Source organism: Eptatretus burgeri, chromosome 2, assembly GCF_056783735.1.
Source record: "Eptatretus burgeri isolate ZD-2024b chromosome 2, Ebu_testis_v1, whole genome shotgun sequence".
NCBI classification, from domain to species: Eukaryota; Metazoa; Chordata; class Myxini; order Myxiniformes; family Myxinidae; genus Eptatretus; species Eptatretus burgeri.
The window spans coordinates 90,984,664-91,000,203 of NC_140962.1; the positions used below are offsets into that span (position 1 = coordinate 90,984,664).

The 15,540-nt window shown below is 45.2% G+C and overlaps 1 protein-coding gene and 1 long non-coding RNA gene across 6 annotated transcripts in view; one reads left to right on the forward strand and one right to left on the reverse strand.

The window, feature by feature from the left end:
* Positions 1 to 15,540, reverse strand: part of LOC147032549 (lysine-specific demethylase 5C-like) — a 107,630-nt gene that overhangs the window by 40,670 nt on the left and 51,420 nt on the right. For all 5 annotated transcript variants that reach the window (XM_085870291.1, XM_085870290.1, XM_085870289.1 and 2 more), the window contains 5 exons: positions 12,046 to 12,227; positions 7,740 to 7,864; positions 1,601 to 1,751; positions 1,267 to 1,378; positions 527 to 879 (listed from right to left, as the gene is read on the reverse strand). In XM_085870291.1, coding sequence (XP_085726417.1) covers positions 527 to 879; positions 1,267 to 1,378; positions 1,601 to 1,751; positions 7,740 to 7,864; positions 12,046 to 12,227 — 923 coding nt within the window. The remainder of the gene's footprint in view (positions 1 to 526; positions 880 to 1,266; positions 1,379 to 1,600; positions 1,752 to 7,739; positions 7,865 to 12,045; positions 12,228 to 15,540) is intronic.
* On the forward strand, positions 12,176 to 15,537 carry LOC147032550 (uncharacterized). Its single transcript, XR_015055230.1, has 2 exons — positions 12,176 to 12,275; positions 15,078 to 15,537. It is a non-coding gene; the product is annotated as an uncharacterized LOC147032550 (long non-coding RNA).

Here is a 15,540-nt window from a genome sequence, read left to right on the forward strand (position 1 = left end):
GAGGATTATGATCAGGGGGAGTGGAGAAGACAGAAACCAACAGAAATGAACAGGACAAACTTGCAGGAGCAGGGACAAAAAGAGCTCCTGAGCAGACAGCTCAGGAGCTCTTTTTGTCCCTGCTCGTGTGAGCTTGTCCCTCCCCAGCAAGTCTGTGGATTTGGTCCGATCCTGACTGTGACAAACAAACTGCAATTGGAGGTAGTCCGGGGTTTGGTGACTATCCTGAAAAGAGCCCTCAGAACAAAACTCTAAGAACAACAAAGTTAAACAGCTTTGTCCATGAACTGTGATCCCTTTCCAAAGCGAAGGTGGATACTTTTGAGTCCTGGGAGGACTTTGTTCTATCTCCTCAAACCCACAAATGGAGATGATAAGCAAAGACACTCACACGCACGTGTGCGTACACATGCATGCGCGCGCGTGCACACAAACACACAAACACACACACACACACACACACACACACACACACACACACACACACACACACACACACACACACACACACACACACGAAACATACCTTGGACTTATTGCAGAAAGTGCTTGCTCCTCCAATCTTTCCGCAGCTTGCAGAATCTCTTGCAGTCGAGATAGGACCAAATCCACAGACTCTCTTCTATGAGCCACACCGCTGTCGATCACCCTCCTCAGTTCACCAAGAGGTATACGTCCCTCCGGAGCCGCAGCACGCATCGTGCTCGCCACGTCTGCTCGCCAGCATGCCCGTTGCAGCCTCTGTTCCAAATCATTGAGTTGCGGCAGATGCAAAGGAGCAAAGCACAGGCCCCGCCGAATCAGCCAGGGCAGGTTGCTGGTTTCTTGGTCTTCTCGTCTGACTTCAGCTGCGAAGGCAGAGGCCTCTCCGAGCAGTTTCTACAGGACAAGGACAATGCATTATCCTTTGATCATGGATGCTTTCTCGAGTGAAAATAGGGTTAGCTTGTCCTCACTCAAACCATACATTAGTTTTGAGGTTGTGAATGTGGAGTATTCTGAATATTCATTTATTTATTTTGTACGAGCTCTTCACAAGCCCATGATGTATCCAAAAAAAAAGCACTCAGAATACATTCACAACTTCAAAACTACTGTGAGGTATGGAGCATGCAAGTTAAATAAGCCAACTTTTGGAACAAAAAATAAATGATAACCTGACATACTTGTGCATGGCAAGCATCAGAGGTACCTATGCCATGCTTACTTTTGGTAAATGTCTACTGGAGATAGAAAAAAAACAACTAATAATCATCTGCATCATACCTGTAGTGGCTTTGTATTACTGACAATGCAGGGCAACTGCTCAGAACGTTTAACAAAGGCTTCAAGCTCCTCCAAAGTGAGCAGAGAATCCTTCTGCAAACTGTTACATTTCCTGAAATCAAGAGAAGCAGATACAAATGCATGGTCCTTTAATTAAAACAAACCAATAGCTGGTACTAACTGATGAGAATATCAGTTCAGACAAGATGCTTGACTTTATACCTGAATGCCACATAACCAGTCAATTTGTTTTCCAAATCGGTTCAGTAGTAAATCACCCACAGACAAAGCCACACAAATTAACACTGAAACAGACTCTTGTCTCATTCCTTACTCCAAGTGTTGTTGCCCATTAAGAATTTCAGCTGCTAAGCATCCAATTTCCTCTGCCTCATGGATAGCTTGAGACAAGTCTTGTAAGAGATGGCTGGAGGGAAATCCATGTTTTGCAGACTCAGCAACTAAGGACTGAAGTCTGTCCAGGCCTGTGGGAGACAGTGAGCAGAAGCTAATGGATACAGAGGAGACAGTGTGGTGGGAGTGGGATGGGCTGCATATAATAAAATCAAAGTACAAAGGACAGTCTGACAACAACGTATGCAATATAAAGTTTCAGGATATTAAGATAAGGAACTTCGATCACCCTCAAATTCCTGATGTACCGAGGTCTCAATTGAATTAGTGCAAACGGTTTCTGATGTTTGGCATGTCAATGTAATGACAATGGGCATGACTGCCTCAATAACAAGTCAAGATTCGGTGGTGGATGGAAAGTATGTTCATTGTGGTTGGGATTGATAATGGGCAGAAGCTTACTTCGGATGAACAAACATGGGGGATTGATTCAAGGTTTTTCTCCATTATGGTTCTCAGTCACATTCGTACAAGAAATCACCAAAATATTTGGAATGGTCATGGCAACATCTATTCTCGCAACTTCTGTGTGAAGTGAAATTCCACAGCTGTGAAAATTATCAGAATTTCTAAGATGGTGGAAAAGTGCATACCATTTTCTAAATTCCATGAAAACTTCAAAAGCTTCATCAATTTCTCTCATCTCATTGTTACCTGTACTCTTAATCGGATCTCAAATCTGTTGCCATGTCATGTATGTACTGACTTACTTAGTCCTGTTGCATAGATTTATTTTTTGTGTTGGCTTTGATGAGTGTTTCCCCGTGCTGTATCACGTGGTTGGGTTTTCGTATATCATGACTCGCCCGCTATGGGTGGCAGTGATGTACATCCGGGCGCGCAATAAAGCGGAGTTACTGCTAACGCTCTCACTCTCCATGTTCCGCTGCACCAGGATGGTTTGTGGACGAGTCACGGCGCACGGACAGGTGCCCGCTTTCATCGGAGACGACTTCGAATTGTTTTCGGAACAATTGGGGTGCTATTTCCTCGCGAATGACGTGGTCGACGGGAGCAAGCAGAAGTCGATCTTGCCCGCCTCGCTATCGACGGAACATTATCGACTGCTGAGTGATTTGGTGGCGCCGGACAAGCCCAGTGGGGACACGCTATCATTTTGGGACATTGTGCAGAAGATGAAAGCACACATGGCGCCGGAGAAATCATTACAGCTAGCTCGATACCAGTTAGATCCCCTCGCGAAAGGTACGGGGGAGCGTATCGCGGATTTCGTCGTGCGAGTGAAGCATTCGTCCGTGGCCTGCAAGTTCACGGCGGGGGAGCGTCCAGCTCGGCTCAGAGATCGCTTTATTTCTGGGTTACAAGATGCAAAAATGGTTTCGGCGATTCTACGGCTGAAGGGTGAAGCCATTACGTTCAACTAGGCGGTCAACACTGCTACAGCTGTCGAGCAGACTCTCGGAGATGTTCGGGCCATCACCGGCCACAGCATGCCAGATGGCCCAGGGTCCACGCGGTGTCGCGAGCACCCAAGGACGCACGTGCGACCTTCGGTGCGGGCCGGGGCCAGACGGCGCCGCGCGGCCGCACGAGCGGCGAGGTGACCCCGCGGACATGTTTGGGATGCGTAGGTCGACACCTGCGGCGTGTGTGCCCATATAAAAACACCGTGTGTTTACATTGTCGCAAGGTGGGTCATCTGAAGCATGTGTGCCGTGGGGCGTTGGCCACCGTTAAGGTCATGGACGGCAATGTGCGGGGCGACCCGGGGCGGAACCGGCAGCCGATGATGAGCCTGTTTTCAATTGGTTCTGCGGCGGCACGCCCGATGACGGTGGAAATCAAAGTGAACAAAACGCCGATCACGTTTCAGGTTGATACGGGAGCGGCAGTGTCGATCATCGGCGAACAGACCGCGCGTAGACTCAATGGCCTGAGGCTTATCAGGTCAAACCTCACACTGTAGACATACACTCGCGAGAGGATAACGCCCATCGGGATGGCAGACGTGTCTGTCGTCTATCAAGGCCAGGTCACCACGCTTCCGTTGTACGTCGTGCGGGGGAGGGGTCCATCTCTCCGAGGCCAGAACTGGCTGACCCACATCAGGCTAGATTGGGCCGCCGTTCACCTTGTGCAACCCGTGCCGAGCCGATGGGAGGATCAGTTGGCGAAGATTCTTCAAAGACATCAAGGTTTGTTTTGCGACGACCTTGGGAAACTCAAGGACGTGCAGGCAAAGCTCTTCCTGAAGGAGGGGGTGGTTCCTCGTTTTTGTAAACCACGACCGGTGCCTTATGTCCTGCGGGACAAGGTCAAGGGTGAACTGGATAGGTTGAAGGCCTGTGGGGTGATCGAACGGGTGTCGTACTCAGATTGGGCCACCCCGGTCGTCACGGTGCTGAAATGGAATGGAGACGTCCGATTGTGCGTGGACTTCAAGTCCACGGTTAACCCGGGGCTCAGCGTGGAGCAATATCCACTGCCGTCAATCGATGAGATATATGCACGATTGGCGGGGAGTCAATACTTCACGAAGCTTGATCTGCGTGATGCATATTTTCACCTGGCGATGGATCCCGGGAGTAGCGACCTTTTGACAATCAACACGTGTCAACGGCTCTATCGATATACCCGACTCTGTTTTGGGATTGCTTTGGCCCTGGTCTTGTGGCAGAAAGCCATGGATCAGGTTTGCATTGACCTGCCCGCTCAAACCTACCTGGACGATTTGCTCATTGCGGGGAAAACGGCGGATGAGCACCTTGCGAACATTGCCCAAGTGCTAACGAAGCTGGAAGCGTGCGGCCTGCGCTTGAACAGGGACAAGTGCGCATTCTTCAAGCAGCGCTTGGAATATCTTGGGCACATCATCACGCCGGAGGGGCTGTTAAAAGGCCCTCGGAAGGTGGAGGTAATTCAGCACATGCCACCGCCTCGCGACAAGACACAGCTGCGCTCCTTCTTGGTATGGCACAGTATTACCAAAGGTTCGTGCACAGGCTCAGCTCGCAGCTTGCGCCGTTAACGCAGTTGCCCAGGAAGGACGAGCGCTGGGCTTGGGGGCCTGCACACCAGGCGTCGTTCGACCGCGTCAAGCAGCTGCTCACAGAGGATACGGTCCTCGTGCACTACGAGCCTGCACGTCCGATCTTATTGGCATGCGACAGCTCTGCATATGGCATCGGGGCAGTGCTCTCCCACAGGATGGACGATGGTTCCGAGCAGCCTTTTTTTTTGCATCCCAGACCCTGTCCACAGCAGAGCGGGAGTATGCCCAGATCAAGCGCGAGGCTCTCAGCCTCGTCTGGGGTGTGCGGAGGTTTCAACAATACCTGCTGGGGCGGCATTGAACTTTGCAGACGGATTACAAACCACTTTGATTCATCCTGAGACCCGAACGCGGTGTACTGGTGGTGGCGGCCGCGCGAATACAGCGGTGGTGTCTATTTCTTGCTGCTTACAGCTACGATATTCAGTTCCGAAGCACCGAAAAGCATGCTAACTGCGACGGGCACTCGCGCTTGCCTTGCGCGGAGGGTCCAGCTTCGTCGGAATCGGCCGATCGGGTTGATGCGTTTGCACTGAGCCAGGTCCAAAGCGGGCCGATCATGGCCAAACAGGTCGCGGTGGAATCGGCTCATGATCCAGTGCTCGCCCGTGTCGTTCAGGCGATTCCTACCTTCAACACCGGCATTTCAGCCTTTCGCGTCGCGCGCATCGGAGCTGTCGTTGGTCCGACGGTGCGTTATGTGGGGAATGAGAGCGGTGATTCCACCGAAGTTCAGGCAGCAGTGTTTGGAGGAACTACATGTCAGTCACCTTGGCGTCGTGAAGACCAAGAGTCTTGCTCGTAGCCTGTTGTGGTGGCCGGGGTTGGACAAAGACTTGAGCAGATGGTTAAGCATTGCACCACGTGTCAAGCAGATGCTGATAACCCGCGTCGAGCTTCGGGACTATGGCCGACCCCAAACAGGGTCTGGCAGAGGATCCACGTGGATTTTGCGGGGCCGGTTAATGGCAAAATGTTTTTGATTGTGATCGATGCATTCTCTAAATGGCCGGAGGTTGTACTAATGCAGCATACATCGGCAAACATTACAATAGAAAAACTGCGGACGATCTTTGCTAATAAAGGATTACCCAAGATTCTGGTCTCTGATAACAGTCCGCAGTTCATCGCAGGTGTATTTGATGAGTTTATGCGTCAAAATGGTATTCGACATTTAAGGTCTGCACCGTATCATCCTGCGACTAACGGACAGGCGGAATCATTTGTTAAAATGTTGAAACGGGCTTTGCGAAGGGGGGGGGGGGTGTTGCACCTGTGCAGACGGTGGTCGATGTCTTTTTGCTCCAATACAGGAACGCTATTCATCCTGTCACGGGCGATTCTCCTGCCATTCGTCTCTATGGACGGGCATTGCGGTCCAGACTGGATTTGCTGCGACCTGGAGGGTCGGTGAGTGGGGCGGTGTCACGCCCGATGCTGCTGCACAGTTTTGATGTGGGACAGCGGGTAATGTTGCGCGATTATTTCCACGGTTCCAGATGGGTGCCAGCTGTGGTCTCTGTGGTACTGGGGCCGGCGAATTGCATGGTGCGGACTGATGGTGGGGAGGTGTGGAAGCGGCACGTGGACCAAATGCATGATCGCTGTTCAGCGTCACCCCCCCCCCCCCGTGCCGAGCGATGTGGGACCCCCGCCTGTGATGTCGCCGTGGCCAGGCGTTGTATCGCCAGGGCCGGACGTGCCGACGCCCGCGGGGTGTTCACCTGATTCAGTCCTGCCAGAGGACGACGAGCAAGCTTGTCGGCCAGGGGCGGTTGTTGTTGCGGATGGGGCAAGTCCGGCGAGGGTGTCACCTCGACCTAGTTAAGAGGCGTCTGAGCCTGGGCCGTCTAGAGGCGCTGCCCACCCAAGGCGGGACAGGAAACGACCGCGGTACTTGGAGGATTTTGAATGTTGATTGGTTTCTTTTGGTCATGTTATAATTGTCATTTCATCATTGGAATTGTCATTTTACGAGGGGACGAGTGTGCTGTATCACGTGGTTGGGTTTTCGTATATCATGACTCGCCCACTAGGGGTGGCAGTGATGTACATCCGAGCGCGCAATAAAGCGGAGTTACTGCTAACGCTCTCACTCTCCATGTTCCGCTGCACCTCGGACATTACACCCCCCACCCCACCCCCCCCCCAACCACCACTCTTTTGTGTTTCCTGTTCGTTAATTCCCTTGCTGGTTGTGCCCAATTGTTTCTCTGCTACCCCCACTGTCATTACTTCCATCACCGAATGTAGGCAGAGGTTATGTTTTCACCCCTGTCTGTGAATAGGATATCTCAAAAAGTTGTGCACTGATTCAGACGAAATTTGGTGCACGGGTTGGGTATTTGACACTGACTAAATTAGATTTTGTTTCCAGATCCAATCATTTTTTAAGTGATTTTCACCATTGAGAAATAGGGCCAAAAACAATATATAGCACGCTATTTCAAAAATTATGGACGGATTTGGACGAAACTTGGTGAACAAGTCAGGTGTGTGACAAGGAAGAATTCATTTGATTTTAGTGAAGGTCCAGGTCCGGATCCAGATCCAGACCGAGAATTTATTTAAATTTTTTAGTGATTCTTCACCATTGAGAGATGGGGACAAAAACGATATATAGCACAATATTTCAAAAAATTGTGTACAGATTCGGACAAAACAAGGTGCATGAGTTGGTTAGGTGACAAGAACAAGCCGATTAAATTTTGGTTGAGGTCCGGATCCAGATCCAGCCCATCCGTGGGATAAAAACAAACTGGTGAGCCCAACCTACCCCCATACCTGTTCAGGAGGTATGTGCTCTACCGAGTGCCATTCTGCTCTTCTACGAGCCTCACTCTTGTGAATAAATTTTTTGAAATATAATGCTCGTGAGAAACAGGATATTTAAGTGAGAAATAATTGATCTTTCACTAATTGCAGGACAGATACAAGTGGGCAAACAAAATTTTTTTTTTTAAATAAACGAACAAAGCAAAGATTTAAAAAAACGCACGCACGCACGCACGCACACACGCACGCACGCACGCACACACACACTTACCAGTCTTTACCAGCTTTCCAGGTTGGAGGACATCCCTGACTTGATCTGCCCACACTTCAAAATCTTTTGCTTTAACCTTCAGGTTCTCCAGCAGAGGTTCAAGTTCCTCAATGGTGTAAGAATACCTGAGCACAGAGCATTTCCTTTGTCACCAACTCATCAGTTTTCAACGTTGCAAGAACAGGGACCAGAATGAAATGCAAGAATTAAAAAAAAATTTTTTTTTAACCTTCTGATCTCCAATTAAATTAACTGAACTGGGTGATTTTGAGCTTTCTCTGACTGATAGTCCGATGAACTTGAAAATTTGCACACGCACAGATGTAATGAACGCGGTAGTAAAATTATTTTTTTCAAAATATGTTAATTTTATGTGTTTTATTGTTTTTCTATAATTATTCAGTATGTCTGAGACAACATGCTAAAACACTCAGAATAAATTACAGGCAAATTTATTTACACCATCGGTGTCTTAATGCATGTAACCTTTATTCACACGTGTTTGTTGTACATAAATGTATGCAAAAATTGCAGTTTTTTATTATACGTGAAAATTGCAGATAAGAAAAAGGCACAACCAACCAATAAATGGTACTATGCTCTATTCTACCAATTTTGAAACAGACAGCCTCAGGACCAGTAGTTTGTTAGTTGGCTGTCTTTTGTTCTTGAAAAAAAAAATCAATATATATAAAAATAAATATATATAAATATACTGTATAAATATACTGTATATATATATATATATATATATATATATATATATATATATATATATATATATACATATATATATACATATACACACACACACACACACACACACACACACACACACACACACACACACACACACACACACACACACACACACACACACACACACACACACACACACACACACACACACACACACAGAAACAGCCGCAACTCTAACCGATACGGGAGCCCGGTTAGAGTTCCACGGATCGTGACAAAATGACCTCAACCGCCAGCTAAATCTGCAGCCCCAAGCAAGTTCCTGGACCTATTTGTCACATTACAATATTTGTTGGGACTGTGTACTTAACCGAATGATGTGCCGATTGGCGCTTGCGATCTTCCTAATCTAGCCGAGCAACCTGAGCAGATTGAACCAGGTCATCTATCGATACCAAAATCACCAAATAAGAATCAGAATCCAACCCTGAGAGTAGGTACATTTATTTAACAATTAAAATGGCATGGGAGAAAGATGACAAGAAACTAAAGAGTTCATAGAACATGATACCCCGCACAGTGCTACTTCACTTTTAATAAAATATTGATTTTAATTATCAATAAAATAAAAGAAATAAATAAATATATATATATATATATATATATATATATATATATATATATATATATATATATATATATATATATATATATATATATATATATATATCCGAAAGTTTATTGCTACTGAAGTCGTCCAGAAGCAGTCCCAAACACCACCCCATTGAACCTATATTTAAATTGAAGTACTGCAAAACTGGAGGCTTTTGGAAGTATTATGACAGGCAATTTGTGTTCAACAGTGTTCAAGTACAAAATTAAATTTTAATAAAATAAAGAATGTGAAAGTCATATAAATAAATTAATTCCGGGTTTTACCACCATTTTCCATAGTGTCTATTGTACCACCTTATCAAACACATTCATTAGTTATCTGTGCCTTATGTTTGTGTCCATTATGACATCCTTAAAAACAATAGGTTTCCTGTTTGGAATGATTTCCAGTTTGTTTCACTACCAAGCAGGCAGAGTAAAGAAAAAATTATCTCACTCCTCTCAGCTTAGAATTCGTCCCAATTGCAAAGTGCAAAGGTATGGTAAAACAAAAGACTTGTCTTCCTATTCATGTTCTGATTCGTGTTCAAAATATAACATTCAATTTAAATAAGTCGTTCCTCGATCATGAACTGATTATCATAAACTGATGATCATAAACTGACAAGACAGACAGATGGATGGATGGACGGACAGACGTGAACCAATTGCTTAACCCCACCCTTTGCTTTGTGTGCGCGGGGTAATAACAATTAGTATGCAAGACACAAATATGAACGAATCAGTAAATAAACATGGTTATAACCCTTACCGCCCTCGAACAAGCCAAACGGTGCAGATTTCTTAACGGTGATTATCTTCGAGCTTCTTCATGCACTCAACATGAATATAGTGCAAGCACTGAGAGGTTGATCTCAAACCCGTAGCCAAGCTATGCAGGAGTCCAGAAGCAGAGTTATTGGCAGTTCTCTGGTGCAACCCGCCGTAAAATCTCCTCAAGTCCCATAATTATGGCTTCCTCAAAGGCCTCTTTACTTAGCAGATTCAATGTTCACAGCTCTGGTACACTCAACCACACACATTCAGAGACAGGTATTCTCCTTCCTCCAAACGTGTGTGTGTGTGTGTGTGTGTGTGTGTGTGTGTGTGTGTGTGTGTGTGTGTGTGTGTGTGTGTGTGTGTGTGTGTGTGTGTGTGTGTGTACGCAGCTGTAATGGTAAACCACCTCTGTGCCAGTTGCATTGCCAACAGACCTCAAAATAAATCCCTCTCTTTCAAAGCAGCTATTAAGGCACTGCACATGAGATCAACTGATAAGCCCATGCTGGGCCACGTGAGCTCTTGTGATGCTAACTGCAGACTTCTTCAATGCAGATTTGCCCCGTATATCAGCTCCTGTGCTGAAACTAATGGTGACTTCCTCAATGCAGATTTGCCACACCTGCACATTCTCATGGCTTGAGCTACAAAGCTCTTGTATGCGCTTTGCAAAGACATGTAAACAGAGGATAAGAACATTAAAATGTGGAGCCAGAGGTTTGACTAGGGTAGGACAAAACAGCAGGATTGCGAAACAAAACATCTCACTGTACATACGCAATGCGTATCTATTGCACAAATAGGATGCCACACTTATCAAAACAACTGCTAAGCATTAACTGTCATTCTAAATCTAAACAAATACGAATAAATAACTACTGTATCATTCTACTAAACAGTTTTATTAACCCCAAAAGAAAATTCCATGACAATACATTAGGGGGCTAATGGGATGATTAATTAGGCAGTTATTCCATAATCTGTGTTGAGATCAGTTGGCTTGCAAATGATCCAATGAGCAGTCAGGATCGTTCGTCTTGGATAGCCCCTCGTCTCTCCCTTTGTATTTTTCACTAATTCAATGTTCTTTTCCTCTAATCCCCACCTATTTAATTAAATGGCTACACACCATTAAAAGTAAGCCTCAACAGTCGTGAAATATTTCCGGAGTGATGTCACAGAGCCCGAGAGCTGGACCCTGGTTGGGTTCAGGAAACCACGTGCCATGGCAAAACTGGCAGTCATAACCAATGGACAACGAGGCTGACATCATATGCCGAACCCTTTAAAAGTGTCGGGGCCCTCTTATCTCTTCCTCCTCTCCCCCCCAACCCCCAACCCTGTCACAGCGCTCATAAGAAAGACCATCCTGCCTCCATGAGTACATAGACCTCGTCAGCTCCCCTCCTGGCCTGCACATCCACACATGGCATGCTCTGCAAAACCACGGTCCTGTCCGGGTCTTTGGGAACGACACACTTACTTTCCGCAATCAAGCCCGGAGCAAACCACCTTGTGGAAGGAGCCTGCACGTTGGATCAGCACTCGCCTACAGTGCCTGGGACAAAAGAAGGCCTCATCCTACATTTACAAATGTATCGTCCCCTTTCTCTTTCAGTCTTCCTTTCATGTGTGCTTCCCACCCATTTTTGTTGAAATATAATTCTGTATTTCCTTTCATCTTTCAAGTGGCTTGAATTACAGACGTTTTCCTATGGCGTAATAAATTATTTTTGGAAGCAAGAACAACACCAAATATTTGGCGTGTAAAAGCAAATCAACAACGGTAATGCTGAACACGATTTAGTGCACTCAATTCACATTCACCCTTCTGCTTGGGCATGTTGTGAAGCGGAAACTCTGGTGTGGCCAGGTTTGAGTCCTTTAAGGCCCAACCTGGTCATGTTATATACTGGATGTTATATACACATCCTAAACATGTCATGAAAATAAAAAAATGATGACACCAAAGACCAATATCAATGGTGGAATATATCATAACGAGGAAAGACGACGAGTTCAGATATCAGAAAACCAAACCATAACGATTTGACAGTCAACCTTGATGGATCCAATTTTAGCACACAGTATCAAGTTAAAAAATAAATAGCTGGTTCAATAACTAATGTTAAACCATTTGCACCCAAGCAAAGTACGAATGATGGGAAATTGCCTGAGAACGTGTTTCTGTGGCGGACAGAGGCAGAGGTCGTCTGCATGGTATATGCACGTTTTGTGTTCAGGACAGCACGGGCAGACCACTGCAGACAAGAAGAGTGTCGTTCGACACACGGTGCATTGTCGCTCATCATCTGAAAGCTCGTCAAAGTGAAACCGATCTGACTCCGTTACACCCTGTATTTGAGATGGTTGGGAGAGAAGTGGAGAGGACTTCAGGATAAAGTAAGGATTCTCCTAAACAGATGCACAGTTCAGTCACAAGCCACAAATGTCTGATAATGTCCTTGCACTACATGCAGGAAATATACAAAATACTTCATAGCCTTAAACCTGTTGAGAAATAACTACGCCTGGCTGAAAAAGATACGATAACCTTGCGTCCTTAGAATTCGCACGTCCACAAGGGCAAGGACTTACCAACACATGATGAGTCACCTTTGGGGGATCAGACCACATCGGGCATGGCCAATTGACCAAATGTCTCCATGGCGTGCTGGCGTGTTTGCGACAAATTTTGATATATGCTACTTAAATGAGTTATTTTATGATCTACTTTCTTGCTGCCATCATCCCCAAAACTTGCATAACGGATCGCATGGCCGATTTTTGAAATCAGTGTGTTTAGTATCACCTTGTACTCAAATGCAAGAAAATAATCTGAAGGTAGGGTAGTAAAATGACAGCAGTGGCAAATCATTATCCCCACGGTTTTTGCAAAATATATTTTTTTGTAACCGGCTGTCTGTCTGTCTGTCTGTCTGTCATGCTATCTCCTCCTCCATGCTATCTTGTGCAGCAATTCACCAAACTTGGTAGTTATGATCACCACATGGCAAGAAGGCATGAGAGCAGTATCATTTTTGGCCCCACTCCCTGAAGTCAGGTCAAAAGAGCAAACACCAAAAAAAAAAAATGCAATTATGGAACATTTTAAAACACTTTTTACAAATGAAACTTTGTATATGTAATAAACATTGGGGGACGCATGAAATATGTAACGATTTTTTGTATGCGATTCCCGGTTCATGTCCCATAGGCGGGGACTTATGGTCACATGAGGCAAAACGAGGAAGAAAATGTCTCAAACTTTTTCTTCACCATCTTTCATTAAACTTTGCTTTTCATGGGAAGTGTTGGGATTTGCCATGGCATGCCATCAACTTCGCTCAAATTATTTCTTCATTTAAAACAGAGGTCTTCCTTTTAATGCTGTACAATATCTCGACAAGCACAACTCGTATTTCAAATAAATAAATAACCAAAGAGATCTTGGCAGCAGAACTTGGTAGCATTGCTTGATAAACTAATATTTCCTCCCCAATCAATATTTGAACAGTGCACTCATTGGCCCAATTTGTCTCACCTCCAATTAGTTCTCAAAAACTTGGTGTGCAGTGAAAATAACTTTATTGCTGCATGGAAGTAAATGACCACAACATAGAAGTAGCAGACAACATATAGTGAAAAACCTTTCAATAACGATTACATGATAATAAAAAATATACCATCAGAGATGGGGAATCCCCTGCCATTGAATGAAAAAGGTCATACATATTCCAGATAATGAGAGAGGTGAATTGGAAACAAGACACCATTTGGTCATCATCTCGAAAAAGTTCCCCAGGGGTGAGGAACGCAGTAACCAAAAATAATTGAAATCAGATAAGCAGTTTTCCATTTATTACAAAAAACATTTTTTTCAAGATGGCCACCCCAGTCGGCCATGCCCAAAATCAATTGGGTTCTTCCTTTTCAGGTGGTACATGTGTGACCCAAATTTCAAATCGATATGGCGAACAGTTTATGGGTTATCACACTCACAGCTATAAATGTTGACGCCCGGACGGACAGACAGCCGGACGACAACAATATCCTGCTTCCGCCACGCGGCGGGGGATAAAAAACTGTATATTACAAACACAAAAATGGCAGATATTCCCCGCTCTCCATACTCACACTTCAAACTTCATTTGACAGACCTCTGGTAGCTTGTACATGTTTCTGCATTTGAGCCTGGGGAGTAGCTGCTGAAATCTATCTGTCCGGGTTCTTCCCGACATTTATTCCTTTCACAATTCTCTTTATTCATTTTTTTGTGCTTTTTCTTCTCTTTCATCGCTTTTACTCTCAATTCCTGAAACCCGAATCCTATCCAGGTTCCTCCTGATTACTCCATCTTTGCTCTTTACTTCTTCTGGTTTCTTCTTGGTCTTCTATTTCATCACTTCTCAGCCTCATTCCCATTTTTTCACACTTTCTCCACCTGGTGTTTTCGTTTTATTTGCTCTAGCCATCCCACCAAAATTTCGGCCTCAGCACAAATGAACAAGCAAGACCCATTTCCTTCAAATTAGTTTGCCAATTCATACACGCACTTGATCCAACATTCTTTTATCGTTACAATTCATCACATAGTCCATTTATTTTCTGGACCCCTCACAGTAACTGTGCTTTTAATCAATTGTCAACACATAAACAAATCGTTTTAACTTAAGTTGTAAAAGTAGGGAAAAGTTGCAAAGATGTAATGTGGGTAAAAAATAAAATCAATCAGTGAAGTTATAAATGAAACTCTAATTTCCCAAACGGTCGCATCCTTCCAACATGGAAATCCACCCTCCGACATCTTCTATCCAATCCCATGGAAATTTGATGGATTCCATAGAATCCATCGAATCTCCTGCAACTTTAGGTACTGATTTTTCTGCTTTTCCTGTCAGATCACAAGCTTATTGTCAAAGCTGAGTCTATGGGCTTATCACTTTGCCATCACTGACAGGTCAGTGGTTTCTCTGTCTTCTTCCACCCCCTTTCTAGTAATGCAACCTCTGCCCTCTCCAAGTCTCCCCCCCCCCACCCTCCCTCCTCAAGGTATCTGCAGGGTGCATGCGGTCCACCAGCAACCCCCCTCACAGTAAAACTCCCAAAATCCAGAATCACTGCTCACCTCCACTCATTTATTCCTATTTTTCCCACCTGTGGAACCAACTTCTATATTCTCTTCAATCTCATTCTTCCCTCCAGCTCTTCAAGACAGCAGTTCACCATCATCTCAGATCATCCCCGAAACAAAACCATGATATTTACTACACCTGCTAAACCACCCTCAACCCACCCTCCACATTTTGTTTCTGCATCCATCTTGTCCAGCCCCTGTGTTCTCCCCTATCCTTCATCATTACCCGCATCCTTTGTTTGTCTATCTCCATTTATTTTCTCCTTTGGCCTTGCTGTTGGCATTCTCCCCTTCTCTTTCTGCTGTTCCTGTTATGTTGTGTCCTGATCCATTGTGTTCCAGAAAAACGTATTCTTCTCTGCTTCACGATGCAGTCCATAAATCCTTGCTTAATGTGTTGTCTGTTTGTCCCGAGTCTCTTCATACCTCTCTGTCACACTGTCTTCAAAGACAACAATTTTTGATCATGTTAAGTTGTGAACACCATGTTATTCAGGGTTATCAATAAATCCTGAATGTTACAACCAATGA